We start from the raw sequence: 21,102 nt of genomic DNA, 5'->3' as shown, positions 1-21,102 counted from the left end.
TATGTGTATATATATATTTTGGCCATGTCACAAAGCATGTAGGACCTTAATTCCCCACTCAGGGATCAAACCCATGCTCCTTGCAGTGGAAGCGAGGAGTCTTAACCACTGAGCCACCAGGGAAGTCCCCACACTTCTTTCTACATCGACGGGACCATTTCTATGGACTGGGCGGGACCCCTCACCCTGCAGAGGTCTGGACACTGAGCAGCACTGCACGGGCTGACACGCCACCTGCTGGTGTGCAGATGAAGGGCCTTGAGAGGCGAGAGTAAAGACCCAAAGAGCTGGGTAGCCAAGGGAGAGCAGTGCGACCCTCGGCAAAACCTCAGGTCAACATGACCCAAAACACGTGGAACTGAGGGTCTGACCCAAGTCCATTTCTTGCTCTACATGCTGCACAATTCTCAGGCTGTAAACAAATAAGTCTGTGAAAACCCGGGCTGGGCCAGGTAACAGAGCCAGAGCTCGGAGCCCTCTGATGCTAGACCGCACGGCCTTTCCAAACTGGGCCCTGAACGGTCTGCAGGAGGGAAGCCCACGTCCACTCAACAGGACCCAGCCCTGCTCACCCTTGGAGCAGCGTCCTGGCAGTTTGGCCGCTCTGCTCAGAGGGAGGACAGAATGTGCTCAGGTGTGGAGCCTTGGAGCCACCAGGTGGTGCCACTGGCCCAGGCGCGTGCAGAGCCTCAGGCCAAGCAGAGGATCCTGGCCTCCAGGAGGAGGCTGGTCCCTGGGAGGAGGGGGAGGGTGCCCTGGAGACCCAGACGTGCCCTGATCCGCTGGGGTCTCAGGTTTGCTGACACCAACCACCCCCCAGGCCTCTGACTGGGGTCCCCTGACTAGGAAGGGGTTGAGCATCATTTTGTGCTCCCCTCGCCCACTGCCCTGAGCCTGCCCTTTGAGCTTTACCTGGACGGCCCCCACCACCTGGGGAGCTTCTGGGGAATGAGGTGGTACACGCCCGGGATCCGTGGGGCTCACTCCGAGAACCTCAGCATCTTCCCACCAGCTGCTGGCTGCAGTCTCCCATCCCCTGTCTGCGCTCGTCCTGGCAGCCCTCCGCCTGAGTCCTAAGGGCCCTCCCTTGTCCCATCCCCCAGGTCACAGCCAGGGCCGTGAGCCCAGAAGGTGGGCAGGTGTTGCGGGCCTCCCCGGGGGGCAATGGAGGCTGGCACTCAGAGGGGCCTCCGGCAGGTGGGTGAAGGTGGAGGGAAGCTGCCCTGCCCCCAGCACTCTCACCTCTGCGGCCCATCTGTGCTGGTTTCCACTTAACAGAAGGGACACAGAGACTCTGAGGGGGCTGCCAGAGTCCTAGCAGCCATGTTCCATTTCCCCCTTCTGCTTGCACGGGACCCTTGGATACTTCACTCACCCTGGCAGCCCACCTGGTGGGGCCATCATCAGGGCCCGACTCTCCAGGGGGCTGCTCTATCCTCTCATGCCCCTCCCAGTCCATCTTTCCGACACACATTCAAGAGCCTCTTGGAGCCCCACACCCTCCTGCCCTTCCTCTCAGCCTCCTCTCCCAGTGAGAAACCAAGACCACAGCAGCACCAGGATATGGCAGGCAGCTCAGACACTTCCTGCTCCCGGCACAGTCAGGCTGTTCACCCCACTCACCTGTGTCCTGCCTCACCCCCCATCAACCATGGCCCTTCTCCAGGACCCATCACAACCCCCCATGCCAAGTCTCTGAGATGCCTCAAGCCATGAGCCACACAAACATGCCCATTCAGGAGTCCACAGACATCTGTGTTAAGGTGAAAGGAACACGAGTGTGCGCTAGTACATCTGTATGTAAACTTCCTCTCCTATCAACATCATTGCTTCAAAGCACTCGCACTTGACTTCATCTACTTAGCAGAAACATCACTGCCCCAACCCACCCTGCTCAAACCTGAAAACACCGGGACCCTACTCCACTGCTCCAGGTTCTAGACACACCCTCAAGTCCCTTGGTGACTGAGAATGCCCCTTCTCAAAATTTATTAAAATCGTACCCTGGCAACAGCCACAAGAACAGCTCAGCACTGCCTCTGGGGTGGTCCTGAGTCAGATCTGCCCAGGGCGCCCAAGAGACCACTCTCACCTCCTGCTCTCCTGCTCCCTTTCTCTGTCCCTTTCTCTCTCTTGTAGGCTCAGAAAGACACTCTCATCCCGCCCAACCCAGGAGTCAGCGGGGTCATGGTCTGTAGTGACTCTGTAGTATTTTAAACATCAGAATTAGAGTTGACCCCTGAACAAAACAAGGGTTACAGGCACTGACCCTCTGAACAGTCTAAAAAAAATCCATGTCTAACTTCTAGTCAGCTCTCTGTACCCAACCAGTCAATCCTACAGGAAATCAACCTTTAATATTCATTGGAAGGACTGAAGCTGAAGCTCCAATACTTTGGCCACCTGAGGCAAAGAGCTGACTCATTGGGAAAGACCCTGATGCTGGTAAAGATTGAAGGCAGGAGGAGAAGGGGATGACAGAATGCAATGGTTGGATGGCATTATCGACTCAGTAAACATGAGTTTGAGCAAACTCCACAAGATAGTGAAGGACAGGGAAGCCTGGTGTGCTGCAGTCCACGGGGTCACAAAGAGTCAGACGTGACTGAGCAACTGAAAAACAATTTATAATCAGCCCTCTATACCCACAATTTCCCTGTGTCCACAGTTTGGGATCCAAGGGTTCAACCAAAACAGCTCGTACAACACTGCAGCATCTACAGCTACAAAGGCCCATGGTTAAATGAGACCTCATGTTCAAGCCCATGTTGTGCAAGGGTCCCACTGGATTTTCCAGCTTCTTATGGCCGAAACAGCTGTGAGCAAAAGCAGAGATGCCTTCCCATTAGCAACCCTCCCCATGCAGAAGTGTGATCCTCAACAGAAAAGTGAGTTGGGGCTACTGTATTTGGGAAGAACAAGATTTTGCTAAAGGACCTAGTCAGAAAGCTCCTCAGCCTATTTAACTAGGGTTCTGCTTACAAACTCCTCAAAAACTCATTTCACAAAGCGAAACAGAGCTGTGTCCATGGTCTCTGCAAATTCCAAGAGTGTTACAAAAATCACTGCTTCTGCTGGGAGTGTCGTGATGGTGCACAGGATCCCCACCAGATACAAGGTTTCCTGGGACACTTCGGAGCCTGTGGGGCCCAGGCCGCTGGGAGGGAACATCACACCTGCACGTTTACTCACGTCCTCGGACTCGAACACATGGCAGATCATCTTATACTGCTTCTTCCCCTCCTGGGCCCCAGGGGTGGTCTCGATACAGTCCTGGGAGGCGGAGCGCGGCATACGGCGTCTGGCCATCAGCACCACGATGTTCCCAATGTCCGCGATGTAGGAGATGGTGCGCAGGGCGTGGTCCATCATGGTCTCCTGCCAGGAGAAGGGGAGAGGGTTTGCATTATGGGGAATGAGCCCTAGAAACACCCGAGGTCGGGGGTCCCATCATGGTCTCCTGCCAAGAGAAGGAAGGAGGGCCCAGGTTACAGGGATCGAGACCTAGAAACACCCGAGTTGGGGGTTCTCAGCCTCCACACTCCTGACATTTGGGGCTGGACCATCCTATATTTTGGGGTGTCCTGGGCCTTGTTGGGTGTTCAGCAACATCCCTGCCCACCCCACTAGACACCAGTGGCATCCCTGACATTTGGGGCTGGACCGTCCTGTATTATGGGGTGTCCTGGGCACTGTAGGGCAATCAGAAACATCCCTGCCCCCCACCAGACACCAGTGGACAGCCCATGGACAGAGCACTTTAGGGTGGTGATTCTTTACAGTCAAGGTGATCTGCCTTCACCTTAGCCTCACAGCTTCCAAAATGACACTCATGGGGGGCGAGATGTGGGTGGGGGTCCTGTTCGGGGGAAGAGCAGCAGCCGAGGCCTGTCCCCACCTAACCAGAAGCTGTCTCTGTCTGTCTGTTGAAGGGTCCCCTCCTTGAGAGGCAGGTGCCCAGCCTAGACTTCCTGCTGAGCTGAGGAGGAAGGCTTCGGAGCCAGTGTTGTCCAGGGGCAGTCTCTCCCATGGAGCTGAGCAGCCCAGGCCAGGCGGGGACCCCAAGGCAGCCCGCCTGACACTGCTGGACAGGTCTCTGCAGCCCTTCAACTCTCCTCAGGGCCCTGGAGGGTGCATGGCTCTTGATGGCCTTTGCTGCCTGGCAGGAATCTCCATGTCCCAGCAAGGCTGCACACAGAAGCCCTGAGAATCTAACCAGCTGGTCTTTTATGCCTTTGTCCTCTTTCCATAAAAGAAAACAGGGTCCTTCTGTAGCCTCCATGGCCTCTGACTTCCTCATAGAAGGCACTTTGCATTCCTGCCTCCCTGGCGCCACTATAATTTCTGGTCAAGGCTGTAGGGAGTAGGTTAAAACCATAGGAGCCCCCTTCCAGGAAGGGACACTGCAAGGGGACAGGTGGGGGTGGTTCTCGCCATATCTCGATTTCTGGCCACTTTCAGAAACATCTGAATCAACCCCCAGGTGTCAGAAATGTGCTCCCCCCACAACTCTGAGTGCATGTCAACAGCCACCTCTAGAGGCTCCTGCCCGGTCCCTGGGGCAGGAGTGTGACCACAGGTGTCCCAGTCAGCCCTCTGCAGAGTGTGTGGGCAGAGAACAGTGTGGGGTGAGCTGGAGGACAGAAGGGACAAAGCTCCAATGCCCTCTGGACAGAGCCCCTCGCCCATGGGAGGAGAAGATGCCAGGAGGCCCACGGTGGCTGTGATGTGGCCAGAACACTAGAAGAGAACTCGAGGACTGACATGGAGAAAATGGGGCCTCGGGAAGAGCACAATGGGACAAACATCCAGCAAAGACAGACACTCAAAACCACGGCATGGGCCTGCCCCTTACCCAGGGGGTGGGCCTGGCCAATAGGGGTCTGGCAGTGGCTGCACAGAGCAGGGCCATGATGCTGTGGCCACCAGGATGGGGAGCCATGTGGATTAAGGCCTGACCTTGAGCAAGCAGGCAAAGGAAATGGTGACTTCTGGCCAGTCCACTCTCGGGAGCTGATGCCCCGTCCCAGAGCCCCATTCAGACACCAAAGACCCAGCAAGAGGGAAGAGAGCAGGGAGGAAAGGGAGTTCTGAGCCTCCCCACCAAGCTCTCCTCTGAGAGTCAATGGGGCTCCGAGATGCTTGGAAACGTGTCCAGCCCTCAAGTTCTCAGGGATGGGCCCAATTCCCAGTCCCCAGGGCTGCAGTCCCCTGCAGGAGCATCAGCGAGAGGAGGTGGTGCAAAGATGGACTGACACCATCTGCAGAAAGGCCTGCCCACAGGTGGCCCTCAGCTCATCTGGAAACCTGGACTTCAGGAGAGTACCCCACCCAATGTGGTAAGAGAGGCTCAGCACGCCTGAGGCATCTGGTCCAGTGAGCTCCAGCCTGAACCCTACTGCTGTCCAGAGTCTGAGACTTTGGTGGGTGGCAGGCAGGACAGATGGCCATGTGACCAGCCCCCGCAGAGGACCCTGGGAGCTGACGCTCTCTAGCTTCCTGACAACCCACACTTGACTTGTGCGGTCAGAGCTTGTGGCCAAAAAGTTCAGCTTATCCTGAGTGACCCCACTGAGAAGGACTCAGGGTTTCCCCAGGCTCAGCCCCAGGCATCCTCCTCTTTGCTGACTCTGCTCTGTGCCCTGGTGCTCAGTGAATTTCAGGCTTGAGTGCAACCAAATGCCGAATCCTGGAAGGCCTCTTATCAACTTATGGACCCTGTGGTGGTGGTGAGGACCCTGACAGGTGGGTGGATGAGGGATGGGGCCAGAAGGAGGAGCTAGCCCAGGACATTTGCCCACGAAACATCAGGAAACAAAGGCCAAAGCAGTGAAGTGTCCTACACCTGACCTGCTCAGGTAGCTCCCTGTTGTTGTTTAGTTGCTAAGTCATGTCTGACTCTTTGGAACCCCATGGACTGCAGCATGCCAGGCTCCTCTGTCCTTCACCATCTCCCAAAGTTTGCTCAAACTCATGTCCATTGAGTCAGTGATGCTATCGAAACATCTCATCCTCTGTTGTCCCCTTCTCCTCCTGCCCTCAATCTTTCCCAGCATCAGGAGCTTTTCCAATGAGTCGGCTCTTACCAGGTGGCCAAAGGATTGGAGCTTCAGCTTCAGTCCTTCCAATGAATATTCAGGGTTGATTACCTTTAGTATTGACTGGTTTGATCTCCTTGCAGTCCAAAGAACGGACTCTCAAGAGTCTTCTCCAGCGCCACAATAAGACACTTGCTCCTTGGGAGGAAAGCTATGACAAATCTAGCTGCTGCTAAGTCTCTACAGTTGTCTGACTCTTTGCGACCCCATGGACTGTAGCCTGCCAGGCCCCTCGGTCCATGGGTTTCTCCAGGCAAAAACACTGGAGTGGGTTACCATACCCTCCTTCAAGGGATCTTTCTGGCCCAGAAATCAAACCCGAGGCTCTTATGTCTTCTACATTGGCAGGCAGATTCTTTACTACTAGGGCCACCTGGGAAGCCCATGACAAACCTAGACAGTGTATTAAAAACCAGAGATATCACTTTGCTGATAAAGGTCCATCTAGTCAAAGGTATGATTTTTCCAGTAGTCACATACAGACGTGAGAGCTGGACACTAAAGAAGACTGAGCGCCAAAGAATTGATGCTTTCGAATTGAGTTCTTGCCAGGTGGAAGGCCCCATGGGGAACTTGGACTCAAAGGTCAGAGGGACAAGGCCTAGTTCTGGCCACCCAAGGACAGACCCATGAGGATGAAGGGCCTCTACGATCGATCGGCAAGGGAAGGCCATGGCAGGAGCCACATCACAGTGTCACTCTTGCTCCAAGACACACATACTGCTGCCGTTTCTGTCCCCAGACATCCACCAGGTTGTCCCACCCACTGGGCCTTGAGCAGTTAAACCAGCTCATCCGCTGTGTAAGAGCCATCCTATGCCCTTCTCAGCTTCCCAGCAAGGACATGGTCCACACTAGGAGACAGCAAGGGAGGCAGCACACTAAGGGTGTCGGGAGCTGTGATCCACACTGTGGACTGAGGCTGTCTGCGGAATCAGGGGCCAGTGAGCAGGACCCTATGGAGCTGGGCTCCAATACAAGGCACGTGTATAAACCCCTGGCTTTTCAAAAGAGTACTGTCCAGCTCGGTTCATTTCCAGGGCCCAGGATCAATAGCCTCTCAGCATCAACAGGCACAGCCAGCACCCAGGTCTCGTTTCTGTATGTCACTCCCCAGGGACATGAACCAAGGTTCCTCGGACAGCATCCGGTTCCAGGCCTGAAGTGGGAGTGCAAGGAGGCCTAAGAACATCTCAGTGTCTCAGGAATGCCATCCGAGACCAAGGGCAGGGCTCCAGGATGGCCCAGGCAAGCACCCAAGAGAACAACAACGGTAGGGTTATGTGAGGTGAAAGTGTTAGACACTAAGTCGTGTCTGATACTTTGCGAACCCTGTGGACTATAGCCCACCAGGCTCCTCTGTCCATGGGATTATCCAGACAAGAATACGGGAGAGAGTTGCCATTTCCTCCTCCATGGGATCTTCCCAACCCAGGGATAGAAGGTGGGTCTCCCACACTGCAGGCAGATTCTTTATCATCAGAGGCACCAGGGAAGCCCATGGGGGAGGGTGGTTATAACACAAGTTTAAGGAAAGTTCAGAAGTCCACAGTGAGAAGGAAGAAAAGAAACGAGGGGAAAAGGAAAAGGAAGCTGTTATACACAGAGCACATTAGACAACAAAATTCAGAACAGAGTGAGAAAATCACTAGTTTGCATTTCCGACATTGTAACCAAGTCCAACAAGGTTGTCACTGGATCTGACACCATTGGCCACAGGGAGCTGGGGAAATGGCTGCTCACACACCTGGTGTCACCACCCGGACCACTTGCCAAGGACAAGAAGCAGGGGGCCGTCACCCCGGCATCTGGCCTCTCCCGCTTGTCTCCAGAGTAAGCCGGGCCCTCCACGTCTGTCCACAGCTGCCACTCTCCCTCCCTCCCTCCCTTAGGCTCTGCAAAGCTCATCCACCCGTGGCCCGGCTCCCCCAGCTCCCGGCCCCCTCCATCTGGCTTTCCTGTTCCCACAATAGCAGGCTCATGCAAAGACCCAGGCACAAGAAGACTAGCAGAATTGAGTCAGACACAAGCTGGGCACATGGTTCACAGGCAAGAGATCTCAGGACCCTCCCCACTGGAGTACCGCCACGCTGGGGACCAAGGGTGGCCTGGGTCTCCGCCCTCCAGCTCCATCTCCCAGCCTGGTGCACAGAGGCCTTGAGAGGGCCATTGGGAACCCCGAGGGTGAGCACAGGACTCCTGCTCCCCCCACCCCTGGTTCCCCTTCATCATGTCTCTATTTCATGCCCGCTGCTGCTACACCTGATCACCAGCCTCACCCGCCCAGCCCAAGGCTGCTGCCCACCCCACAGAGCTCACTCTATATTCCATGGCAGGGGCCGGGGGACTGTCCCAAGGACATGGTCTCAGCCCCGCAGAGGGGGTCTGCAGCTCGACCTGGCTCTCCTGGGAGTTCCTGAGCACGATTTTAAAGCCCCCCCATCTCCCCAGGCTCACCTGTGTGTCCGCATTTAACACCTTGATCCTCTGGGTGGAGATGAAGAGATCCACTTCCGTCAGTGTCTGGGCATCTCCCTCAGAATTCTAAGAAAGGATGGTGGAGACTGTTACAAACCTTAGAAAAAAAACTAACTCAGACAAAGGCCTGACAATCTCATGCAGGACCCTGAGCGCCCCTAGAGGGAGAAGCTCGTCGGCAGAAGCAGCCATGGGAGTCTAAACGCGGGCTTCCGAGCCCATCTCCGCTAAGTGAGCTCTTGGGGCGGTTTGCACAGGACGGCAGGGGGACTGCTTCCAGGAGGCTGAACAGGAGGGGACCGGATGCTGGGGGGGCTTGTGCCGCAGCATCCAGAGCGCAGCCCCCCACTCCAGGAGAAGCGAGCCTGCCTGCCCAACCTCTGGAACACAGCAGAAACACCAAGTCTGGTACTAGAGCTACATTTCTTGGATTTGGGATTACAAGTATCGCCAGGAAAGGCAGGGGGACGGATTTTTCACACTGGTGGAAATGCATATCTGCATTTTCTTCTGGTTTAAAGGCACAGTCATGTCAATGACTGTGTCAACTCCCCCGCCCTTCCCCCGCCATCTTCCAAAAACCCTAAGAGGGCAAGATCTCTACCAGAATGGGCGCTGCCCTCACAGGACACTGGAGAAGCCACCCCACAAATGCCCGTCCTCTCCTGGGTATGCCCACTGTATGGCCACTAGTGATGTGTAAAGGAATGTTCTGGAAGCTGAGTGCATGCTCAAGGACTGGCCCGAACCAAGACAGCCAGTCACAGGGGATTCTTAATTACTCCTGTGCATGGCGATTACACTGGCAAGCCCCTGGGGTGGGGATTCTCTGCTGGGGACCCTGCTTCCTCACGGGGACCTTCCCATTGTTGTTGGCCTGGCCAGCTGCAGGCAGACCGGTGAAGGGGCCCTTGGCAATGACCCCGAGCATCTTCCTGGCCGAGAGAAAGAACAATCCTTTGTGGAAGTCATCGCTGGCCTTGGCTGGCAGCTGAGTTCTGCTGTGCCTATGCCCAACCCCTCTGGGTTCTCTGGACCCAAAGAGAAGGCTGGGGTCCACACTGACCATCCTACTCCAGCTGCCCGGGGTGGGCAGGCATCTCCTCAGGGAAAGCACATCCCACTGCAGGTCTTCAAGGCCAGGCCTTCTCTGCTATGCCTGAGGGGTACCCAGCACAAAGGTGGCTGAGCAGAGGCGGGTGTGTGAGGTCCTGCCTTTCCTGCAGCTGAAGGAACCCAAAGAGGGACCACTGGGCAGACAGCAGGCATCATGGGGCCGGAGGGACAATGTCTCACTGCAGCAGGAGGGAGCCCCTGGCAGGGTCCTTGGCCATGCCACCAGAATGTGGTGTCCAGGTGGGCACAGGGGACTGACTCTCCTGATGCCCAAGCAGAGCCAGGGCCCAGCCAGCCCCTTGGACACCGAGCATGGGACACTTCCTGAAGTGGGAGGATGGTTAGAACGCACCCAGCATTACCGACCAGACTGCTGAACAAAGAACTGAAGGTCGACCTGAGATTTTTAAAAGCCTGCCCATGCTCCAGAAATTTTCTCCATAGACAAAGGGTCCCCTGGGCAGACAGCACTTCTCTTCATCCCGATTCAGTAAATTAAACTTAATGAGTCTTTAAATATCAGGGCGATTTAATTAACTCTGTACAGGGGGCCTAGGCACTGAACGCATCACACGGTCACATCAGAGCCACACTTTACAATGTCTACACAAACCAGCCACATCACACATGGCAGTGACCGTGCTCTAGCTCACGGAGACTCAAAAAAGGAAATGAAAAAGGACAACAATTAAACGCTTCTGTGAGTGGGTGGTTTTTCACTCAGAAGTCTAGCACTGACCTACCAAGAGAATAGAAAATGGGTTTGCCACATCATTTCTGCTCTTAGGGCCCTCCCTGCCCCCTCCCAGTGCACAGGACAAGCCATAGACACACACGCAAACCCCACATCCTACACACCGCTTTCTTCTTGATTTTGGCAGCCTTTTGCATCCTCTGAGCAGCATGAAAGAGAAAGAAAAACAGGTGGGCGCAAAGTGAGCTGGGTTGCTCTGTCCCCTCCTGACCAGCACAGGGGGCTCATGTCTGGAGCCCCTTTCCCTCAGTTGAAGAGCATGACCAGAATGGAGGGTGGGCTGCAGGGGCACAGACGTCCACAGACCCTCGACTGCCCAGAGGGGCACCCCTCCTCTCTCCTGACCCTGTTATCTTTGTTGACGAGGTCCTGCCCTCCTGCCCCTGAGCCTGGCCACACCCACACTTCAAACCCAGGTGATCGAGTTGACAGCCACCCGGAGCTGCAGGTACATCAGAGCTTTTCTTGAGGTCATAAATTTAAATAAAACATATAATTTTGTTTGTCTGTTCTCCCTTCTGCAAGGACTCTGGCACTATAGGTACACAGACTGTCAAAAAGGAACTAGAGGCTATACACACACACGTGACTGGAACACTTCACAACAATCACATTTTACAAATTGCAAGTCCAGGGGGCCCAGTGGCAGGTCCTCGTTACTTAACGAGCCTCTGCGCCCCCAACCCCCATCTCCCTCGGCCCCGCCAGGCACCTCAGACGCTCCCACTCTTGCACCCAGGGCTGGAGGGCGGGTCACAGCTGGATAGAGGGCCGTGTCGCCCACCCCCTCCAGTGCTCCCTGTAGGGAACCCAGCTGTCCTGGGCTTCCCATACCTTGACCCGGCTGACAGCCTCCTGTGCCTGCATCATTCTAATGTTTTTGGATGGGTTCCGCTCAGAAAGCAGCTGCGTGGAGCCCAGGTAGTTGGCTGCAAAGATGATCCCGTCGATGAGGTCTTCTGGCTCACAGGGCCCTGGAACTGAGGGGGGACAGCTGTCAACTTCTGAGAGCACACAGGGGCAAGGCAGCAGGGCCAGGGGCCTTCAGGCAAGGGTAAGAGTCCTGCCCCCATGACCCCACAGTGCACAGAGCAAGTAACTGCACCCCAGCCAGGAAACCCTGCATGCCCCAGGAGGACAACGCCAGGCCAGGCAGCTGTACCTCAGACACTCAGGCCTCCAAGGGGATAGTGGTGTGCTACAACCCCAGGGCGCCCTTTGCCAAACATCTCCTGATCAGCCCCAAGCCTTGGGACTCCAGACAGCCCACCAGCTTTCAGTGATGGTAATGCCCACCAGGCTCCAGTTGTGTGCCCTGGGGTTCCCGCAGGCCTGCAGCCCCTCACAAGCCAGTCTGGCTCCTTCTGCTCCACGTGCCCCAGCCCAGTCTGGGTGACATGGTCTCTGTTCCACCGGCTGCCTCAAGACCAGAGCTGTCAACAGGAAGATCTGGAATATTCCATCTCTGAGCTGTTTAATGTTGGAACCGGTGGCCTCACCTGGCTTTTCAGAACTTGAACATGTTGGCTAGTGTGACAGAAGAACTGAATTTTAAAATCTATATGCAATCCTAATTAACTGACATGTCAACAGCCACAGGAAGCTATGGCTTGCATCCTGGACAGGCCACTCCTAGAGGGGTTCCAGCTTCTGCCAGTGCCTCCACCCCAGATACCCGGGATCTGTGGACTGAGTCGGGGGGCACTGAGCAGGTTGTCACCTGAGACGAAGGCGCCACTTCACTGACCCTACCTCAGGCCGACATTGGACTCAGGGCAGGTCTCCACACTTACTCTCTGCAAAGTTTGCTCTCTTTAAACCTCAGGAGAAGAGCCTGCATGTGTGTCTGGGATGCCTGGAGGAAAGCTGCAAGCTTCACTCTCACTCCAACAAACCAGCTCCATGGGCTTGAGATCAAAGCTCCCAGACTGGTCACAGTGAGTGCCCACTGGCCTGAAGACCCATATCTAGGCTCACCCAGCAGACACACACACTGGGAAACCACAGATGAAAAAGGGACAACTGTCTCTTCACACCAGAGCAGCAGCTCCTGCAATAAGGCTAATTCTACGATGCACTTCAGAACAACGTGAGGGTTCTGAAGTCTAAGAGGAACCTAATGTTAATACAGGGTTTTCTGGGTGGCACTAGAGGTAAAGAACCTCCTTGCCAATCCAGGAGGTGCCAGAGATGTGGGTTCAATCCCTGGGTGGGGAAGATCCCCTAGAGGAGAGCATGGCAACCCATTCCAATATTCTTGCCCGGAGCATCCCATGGACAGAAGAGCCTGGTGGGCTACAGTCCATGGGTCGCAAAGAGTTGGACATGACTGAAGCAACTCAGCATGCACACATGCAGTGTTATTAGGTCCTGACTCAGGAATGCCCCAGGGTAGTTTCCATCCTGATGGCATAGAACTGGGGGCCCTGGAATCATGGCACACCAGGGACCCTCTTTCTCCCACTGACCCTGACATCCTCCCCTCAACAGCCCCCAGAGGATGCACCTAGGGGCCCCCATGGCTTCCTCCAGGAAGCTCTGATTGCCTGTGTGGAAGCTTCAACCAGATCCTCTGAGAGCGGCTCCACAACCGGGGGTCAAATCAGGCTGCTTGTTCCATCTCAGGTGCCTTGGGCTCTGCTCTGAAGTTGAACAACCTTCTCCCAGCTGGGCAGGGCTGGGGGTTCCAGGGGAGGGGTGATGGGAAGGGGAGGGGTGGTGGAAGGGTGTGATGGCAGAGGGATCGGGAGATGGGGGAGGGGTGATGGGAGAGGGAGGGGTGATGGGAGGGGAAGGCACTGGGAGAGGACCCCTCCTTGTCCATCCATCAGGCACCATGGTCCTTGCTCTGCAGATGAACAACCTTCTTCCAGCTAGGCAGGGCTGGGGGCTCCAGGGGAGGAGTAATGGGAGGGGGAAGGCACTGGGGTGCCTGGTCCACACTCAGGCACATCAGCCTGTCATGACCCAGGCAGAGGCAGAAGTCACTTCCAACAGAGGGAACAGGGCATCCAGCTCAGGCATTAATAGTAGCCTCTGCCCCGACCCTCAGTGCTCCTGACAGGGGCACTTCCGTTTTTACCACCTCATGCCTCCTGCACCCCAGTGAGCATGGTCCCCAGGGTCCATCTTATCAGTGAGTGAAGTGAAAGTCACTCAGTTGTATCCGACTCTTTGTGACCCCATGGACTCCATGGAAGTCCATGGAATTCTCTAGGCCAGAATACTGGAGTGGGTAGCCATTCCCTTCTCCAGGGGATTTTCCCAACCCAGGGATTGAACCCAGGTCTCCTGCATTGCGGGCAGTTTCTTTACCAACTGAGCTATCAGGGAAGCCCTTGCTGACCAGTAGATGGTCACTCTGTTCTCAGGGAAAGTCCAGGTGGTCCCAGGAGCCCTGGGGTCATGCTTTCCCAACACCCCCAGACAGTGCTCAGGGTCTGGTCCTCAGCAAGTGTGGGGTGGGTGGAGGATCACATGATACTCCGTGCCCCGCCATCCCTGGGGATGGAGATAGACCTGAAGTCTCTGTCTTTAATGCTCCACTTGCCAGTTCCCAGGGTGGTCAGCTCCCAGACATTTTCTATCTCACCTCACACCCCAGAGTAGCCTTACTAAAGGCTGGCCCCATCTGGGTGCCCATCAGATCTGGGGCCCATCGGGGGCACAGACTTCTGATGTGAAGGCACCCGATTCCAGGCTGCGGGGTCCACCACCCACACCCATGGACACCTGCTCCCTGGGAAAAGGCCAGTGAAGGACTGGGGGCTTTGTTACAAGTCCAGCAGACACTCCCCTTCCAAGGAGGGGGGGTCATGTCACTCCTGCCTTGCTCTTTCTTCAAATAGGAAACACTACACACGACAGTACCTCCCACACCAGCCCACCATTCAGACACCCACCCAGCCCCATACACATTAGGAAGCACCAAGGAGTGGCCAGTAGGAGTGGGGGTATTTCATCTTCACAGACACAGCTCTCAACTCCAATCACCAAACGCAGGAGCAAGGATTAACCAGCTTCATTCTAAGACTGAAGCAGCTGGCCCCACGTGTTTGAGTATAAACTTATTTTGAGTATAGTCCTTATTTTGAGTATAGTCCTTACTTTGTTCAACTCCTGAACAAACACACAGCTGAGCTGAGCCCACTAGAGGGAGACAGAACAACACAGCACCAGACAGAATCTGCATCCCCAGAAAGAATTTCTCCTGCTAACTCCCTTTGCATGATGCAGACGTACATGCGTGTATCAGAATGCTGCTGCTCAGCCTGGATATGAGAACAGGTGGCCATGTGCTCCCTGCTGGAGGGAGCCTTCGTGTGAAACACCCGCTGGGGAACCAGAGGCCCCAGTGGCTTCTCTGAACAGGGAAGGGGTCGGAGGTGCCCAGAGCCATATCTTGGAGCCCCGGCCATGCTACCTTAGAGGGATTATCCTAAAGGGAGGGGGATGGACAAGGCTTCCAGGGGCATGGCCCCAAGTTGGCTCATTCAGCTGTGCCTGCTGCCCCCGGAGGTCGCGGAGGGGGTGGCTGGGGAGGCCAGAGCACAGCCTCAGATGGGAAAGGGAGTGTGAGCACAAAAAGCCGCCAAGTGTAGCCCCCAGCCCAACACACTAGATCCCCTGCTCCATTAAGCCCCCATCAAACCTGTGAAGTAGATTTCAGTGTTCTAGTTTTACAAAGAAGGACAGTCTACGTGGAGTCAAATATTTTGCCCAAGATCACTGTCACTGATCCAGGCACAAAGCATTTCTAAGCCCCTCTCCTCAACAAGCCACAGAGGGAAAGGAGAGAGCTCCTCAGGTTGAGGCAAGAGCAGGTGCAAATGCCCTGAGGTGGCACAAAGATGTGCAAATTGTTGGAGCAGGGGGTGGGCCAATGGCTAGGACAAGTGGAGGTTGTAAAGCAAGTACCAGCCAGATGTGAGAACTCTGGGGCCACACTCAGGACTGTCACTGCAGGGTATCCGTCAGGAAACATTTGCAGGGTAACTAAGGCAGCAGATAGGCAAACAGCAGAGCGGAAGGAGGGAGAAGAGCTGGGAGGTTACTGCAGGAGTCCTAGCAAGGAAGTGATGATAATGATGGTGATGATCATAGTGGTGATGGTGCTGGTAGAGTGAAGACGGTGATTGTGGTGGTGGTGGTGATGATGGTGGTGTGGAATAGGACAAATGGACAGCAACAGACTGATTCACCCAGGAGATTCAATCAGCAAGACCTGGAAGGGGCCTGGAGGAGGAAGACTGGAAAGCCGGCTATAGACAAGGCTGGATGGATGGAGCTGCTATTACTCCACTGAGGAGAGAGCCCTGGGAGAGGGTAGCGGGGCTTCTGAGGAAATTTAGTGGCAGGAGCCCAGAGGCCCCCAAAAGAAACTCAGGAGTCCTGCAGAAGTGCATGTAAAGTGCTGAGGAAGTGCCAAGTAAAGCTGCAGGCATGCTCTGTCCAGAAGTCCTCTATCTAAAGTAACACACACTTGATCATCAGGACACACCCAAAAGGCTGCTCATTGCTGTGCCAACCATAAATCCCAAATTAAGTAACCATCAATCCATCAATCCAGGGGTGCTGATTAATATCCCATCATACAGCCATATCACTGACATCCTGTGTTGCCACCTGAACAAGCAGGTGGAGCTACAATTGCTGTCTCTGCCAAGAAATGAAATCTACCAAGAAGTGAGGGAGGAAGTGCAGATCCAGGTGACCAGTGCAACATCTAATTTAAGGAAAAGGTCTAAAATCAACTACACTTCAATAAAATATTTTTTAAAGTTCTATACATAGACTTTCGTGGGCTTCCCCAGTGATGCTAGTAGTAAAGAACCCGCCTGCCAACGCAGGAGACATAAGAGATGTGGGTTCAATCCCTGGGTCGAGTAGATCCTCTGGAAGAGGGCATGGCAACCCACTCCAGTATTCTTGCCTGGAGAATCCCATGGACAGAAGAATCTGGCAGGCTATAGTTCATGGGGTCGCAAAGAGTCAGACATGTTTGAAGCGACTTAGCACATACACCCAGAAAATTTCTGGCAGGATTCATAAGAAATTTGACAGTGGTCTCCAGCACAGATAGGGATTAGGGGTCTGGGCCATACAGATAGAAAGGGGGAAAGCACACAGGGATTTTTGGGGTAGAAATAATTTTGCATTCTTATGACACTTGGCATGGTCCAAGCACTGTTCAGAAAAAGCTTAACAAACCTCTAGTAGTAAATAAATGCCCCAGTTTTAAAACATGACCAAGCCCCATTCACACTGTCCAAACAGAGTCCTGGAGACAAGATCTAACATGGTTTTGTCTGTTTCTAACACGGACAAGTCTTTTGGGTCTTCCTAAGCCCTGTCTAGGATGCTCTGCTCCCTCCTGACTCCCATCCTTGGGCCAACAGCACCCTGGGCCAGCGGGGCCCCCGTGTCCACCCAGGCCTTCTCTGGGCTTGGGAGCACTGCCCTGTCACAGGCTAATGGGGAGGAGGTGAGAGCTGCCTTTGGCTTAGCAGTCTTATCTGGAAAGTTTCACCCCAATTACTTATTTTAAGAGCAAGTCAAGGCTCAGATCTGAAGTGCCCACTGTATGAAAACACCCAAATGGCTTCATCACCACCGTGAGGACCCCTCAGGTAAGGAATTTGAGGACTTCAGTTTCCCAGGTTTTTTAGTTCTTTACTTAAAAGAAAATCAGGATACCAAAGGTTTACGTTATTTATTTCTGATGATCAATTAACCTTGCTTCCATAAACATTCATAAAAATCAATTAACAGTTTATTGAAAGAATTAATAAATTTGACACCATTGATTGTAACCCTCTAGCAAGAGCAGGAATAGGCCTCCAGGCAAAGAGAAAGATCCTATTTTTAAGAGGTTCTTCATGTGGTTGGTCAGAGGGTATCCTAAAGGTTGTTGCTAGGGGTTCCCTGATGCCCTTCAGACAAGAACCAAGTAAGTATGTTCCCCACATCAAAACTGACACAGAACAGATCAGCTGGGGGTTTTCATTGAATATTAAAATGCAATCGTAACCTCCTCAAAAGAGACAGGAGGGGAGAAGGAAATGAAGAGTCTTAAAGGAAAAAAAAAAATCAGCCTGAATTTGGATGCAATTATATCCACCCTAATCAGAAGTGTTAGATCACAATTAGCTGCTTATAAAGACACATTTCAACTGATTAATTTAATCATCAGTGTCATGTGTGAGGCCATTACTGAAGGTGTAATTAAATGGGATGTTCTATGTGTGTGAGTACTAAGTTGCTCAGTCGTGTTCGACTCTTTGCGACCCTGTGGACCCTAGCCCACCAGACTCTTCGGTCTGGGAGATGTTCTAGGCAAGAACACTGGAGCAGGTTGCCATGCCCTCCGCCAGAGGATCTTCCCAACCCAGGGATCGAACCCATGTCTCCTACATCTCCTGCATTGACAGGTGGGTTCTCTACCACTAGCGCCACCTGGGAAGCCTGAGATGTTCTACTGTTTCCTAACCAACTGGAACTCCCACAGATGACATGGGCCCTCACACCTTGCCTTATTACAGAACTGCTCCCCTGGAAGGGGCGCTTTATGCACAATCTTTGTAGGAGAAAACCAGAAGTCAAAGTCCCATTCGCATTGACATAAAAATGCAACCACCCCCTCAGAGAGAAAATTCAGTCACTTACCAGCCACAAAACTGGGAAATGATGCCACTTTCTTTGTCTGTTAGGAAATATGAAAACACACCTTACAACAGTTGTAAGCAGTTGGCCCATAAAATCTAAGCTGACACCATAATGTAACAAGTTTGATCCCGTGAGTGACAAGTCTCCCCAAGAAATCAGCTCCTTATAGCAAAGCAGTGTCTTTCAAGCTCTATGATGTTTGAGTGGGGTGCCTGTTAACAATTCTCATGGGAAAACCTGGGGTACAAAAGGCCATCAGCTGAGACCTAGCGACCCCCAGACTAGCACATCACTGCTAAAAGGAAAACACCTAGTGGTTCTCCAACTGGTGGGCATGAGAATTCCCAGACACTTTTGTCTATCTTTTGGCCACACCACACAGCATGTGGGATCTTAGTTCCCTGGTCAGGGATCAAACTTGTGCCCTCTGCAGTGAAAGGTCAGAGTCTTTACCACTGAAGGGAAGTCCCCACAGGCACATCTTTAAAAGCAAGATGAAAGAGGGACTTCCCTGGAGATCCAGGTTAGGACTCTCCACTGGCATCAATGACCCAGTGGACATGAGTTTGAGCAAACTCTGGGATAGTAAAGGACAGGGAAGCCTGGCGTGCTGCAGTCCACAGGGTCGCAAAGAGTTGGACATGACTTAGTGACTGAACAATAACAACTTCTGTTGCAGGGGGCGCATGTTGATTCTTGGTCGGGGAGTTAAGATCCCACATACTGGGCGGAGCAGCCATAAATAAATACATACATAAAAATTTGTTTAAGTAAAAGCAAGATGAAGGAGATCAGACACCACTGCATGTGTTACCACAGCCATTTCATCCAAGTTACAAAACCTCATCCAAACCGTGCTTTCCCGATAAGGGAAACAACTTGCTTGAGGCCTCATTCTAAAAACCTCCCCATCAGGGCAGTGGGAGTTTACACAGGATTGTTTTTAAAATCCACACAGTTGGTTTAGAACAGCGCTTATGGGAATTACTGTAGACATTTCAGGTTCTCACAACCTGAGGAGGAAGGTTACTACCAACACCAAGTTGGGAGAGGCCGGGGATGCATCTAAACATCCTGTGGTGCCAGGGACATCCATCCCAAAGAAGGATCTGGCCCCAGATATCCATGGTGCTACTACCCTTGAGTAATCCTGCTTTAGAACGTGATGGTCAGTGGGGTGGACTGAGCCTCTATCAAATTGGGGAGCACCAATGAGCCCCGTGCACCAGAAGCAACACAGGAGCGCATGGCGGTGGGGGCCTGAGTCAATAGAAAAGGGACTTCCCTTCCTCCCCCAGGGCCACCTCCTCCTGCAGGGCCACCTGGCTTTGCTTGTCAGGACCCCCTTCTCCTAGGCACTGGGTGGGACGAGAGCCCTGTCCCACCCACATGGGATGGTGAGCCCATGGGGACAGGGCAGGCAGCTCCCATGTCAAGGCCCCCGGTCAGAACTCTCACCTCCGGGATGTTGTTATTGTCAACTGGTCCATTGAGATCAGAGCGCTGTTGCTTTCTTGGCTGCTCCAAACCATTGCAAACCTGGAAACCGGGAAGTTAAAGATACAGATGAGGTCTTCACATGTTAGAAAAAATTTTAAAATGACTTTAAAAATACTTTAAAATAAATAAAATTTTAAAATTTTAAAAGAAACCAAGATACAAAACTGGAGATATGATACAATTTTGTAAAATATATGTGTACATAAGTATGTGTGGGTGCACACAGATATGATTTAACTTTTCTGTCAATAACATGTAGACTTTCAGACATCTCAAAAGCTACGTGACTCATAGTTTCTAATTTTATTGTTTATTATTCTTTCCAACTGTGGCAAAGTGCATATGACAGAAAATTTGTGACTGTAACCATCTCTAAGTGCCCCAGTTCAGCAGCAACTAAGTAATTTCACCTAAATGGGCAACATTGCCATCCATCTCCAGAACTCTCATCATCTGAAAAAACTGAAGCTCTGTCCCCATCAAACACTAACTTCCTATTCCTGCCTCCCCCAGCCCCTGGATCCCACCAGTCATCTCTATGAATGTACCCAAAGGAACTCATGTAAGTGGACTCATACAAGATTTGTATTTTTCATGACTGGTTTGCTTCACTGAGCATCATGTCCTCCAGGTTCATTCCTGCTGAAGCAGGTGTCAGAATGCCCTTCCTTTTAAAAGCTGGATAATATCCCACCTTTTATAAAGACCACATTTTGTTCATGCATTCATCTGTCCATAGACACCTGGATAGATTCCATCTTTTGGCTTATTGTGAATAATGTTGCTACAAACATGGGTGTACAGTTACCTGTTAGAGTTCCTGCCTTCAGTTCTTTATGTATATGTGTGTGTGTGTATATATATATATATATGTATATATATACACACCCAGAGGGGCTTCCCAGGTGGTGCTAGTGGTAAAGACTCTGCCTGTCAATGTAGGAGACGTAGGAGATGCAGAGACGCAGGTTCAATCCCTGGGTTGGGAAGACCCCCCTGGAGAAGGAAGTGGCAACCCACTCCAGTATTCTTGCCTGGAGAATCCCATGGACAGAGGAGCCTGGAGGGCTACAGTCCGTGGGGCTGCAAAGAGTCGGACACAACTGAGCCTGAGCATTAGATGTGACAGATTAGGTACCAGCAGTAGGACTACAGGATCATACAGCGATTTTACTTCTAATCTTTGGAGGAACTACCATATTGTTTTCCATAGCAGCTAAACCATTTTATATTCCTAGCAAGTGTCCAAAGGTTAAAATTCTGTTTCTAAAAAAACCTTAATTCTTAGTTCAATGCAAATTCTAAAATCCAAATTCTTTAATTAGAGCAAAATAATCTACTGCTAGAGGGGAAAAAATGCCCCAAAGACATGTCATAAGTCTTCTCTTAAAGAAGACACCCATCCAAAACTCCACTTAGTTTAATGAACAAAATTGAAAATTGAGGTCTATTTTCTCTACTTAACATCCTGTGTTTACATGTGTGCTAAGT

General features: G+C 52.7%; 1 protein-coding gene across 1 annotated transcript in view; it reads right to left on the bottom strand.

The window, feature by feature from the left end:
- APBA2 (amyloid beta precursor protein binding family A member 2) overlaps positions 1–21,102 on the bottom strand; it is a 45,528-nt gene that overhangs the window by 7,115 nt on the left and 17,311 nt on the right. Inside the window, exons 3-8 of the mRNA XM_052659878.1 lie at positions 19,570–19,650; positions 18,112–18,148; positions 11,281–11,426; positions 10,551–10,586; positions 8,556–8,642; positions 3,193–3,378 (exon numbers count right to left, since the gene is read on the bottom strand). Of these exons, the coding sequence (XP_052515838.1) occupies positions 3,193–3,378; positions 8,556–8,642; positions 10,551–10,586; positions 11,281–11,426; positions 18,112–18,148; positions 19,570–19,650 (573 nt within the window). The remainder of the gene's footprint in view (positions 1–3,192; positions 3,379–8,555; positions 8,643–10,550; positions 10,587–11,280; positions 11,427–18,111; positions 18,149–19,569; positions 19,651–21,102) is intronic.

This window comes from Budorcas taxicolor, chromosome 21, assembly GCF_023091745.1.
Source record: "Budorcas taxicolor isolate Tak-1 chromosome 21, Takin1.1, whole genome shotgun sequence".
NCBI lineage: Eukaryota > Metazoa > Chordata > Mammalia > Artiodactyla > Bovidae > Budorcas > Budorcas taxicolor.
This window is presented reverse-complemented; position numbering and strand designations above follow the sequence as displayed.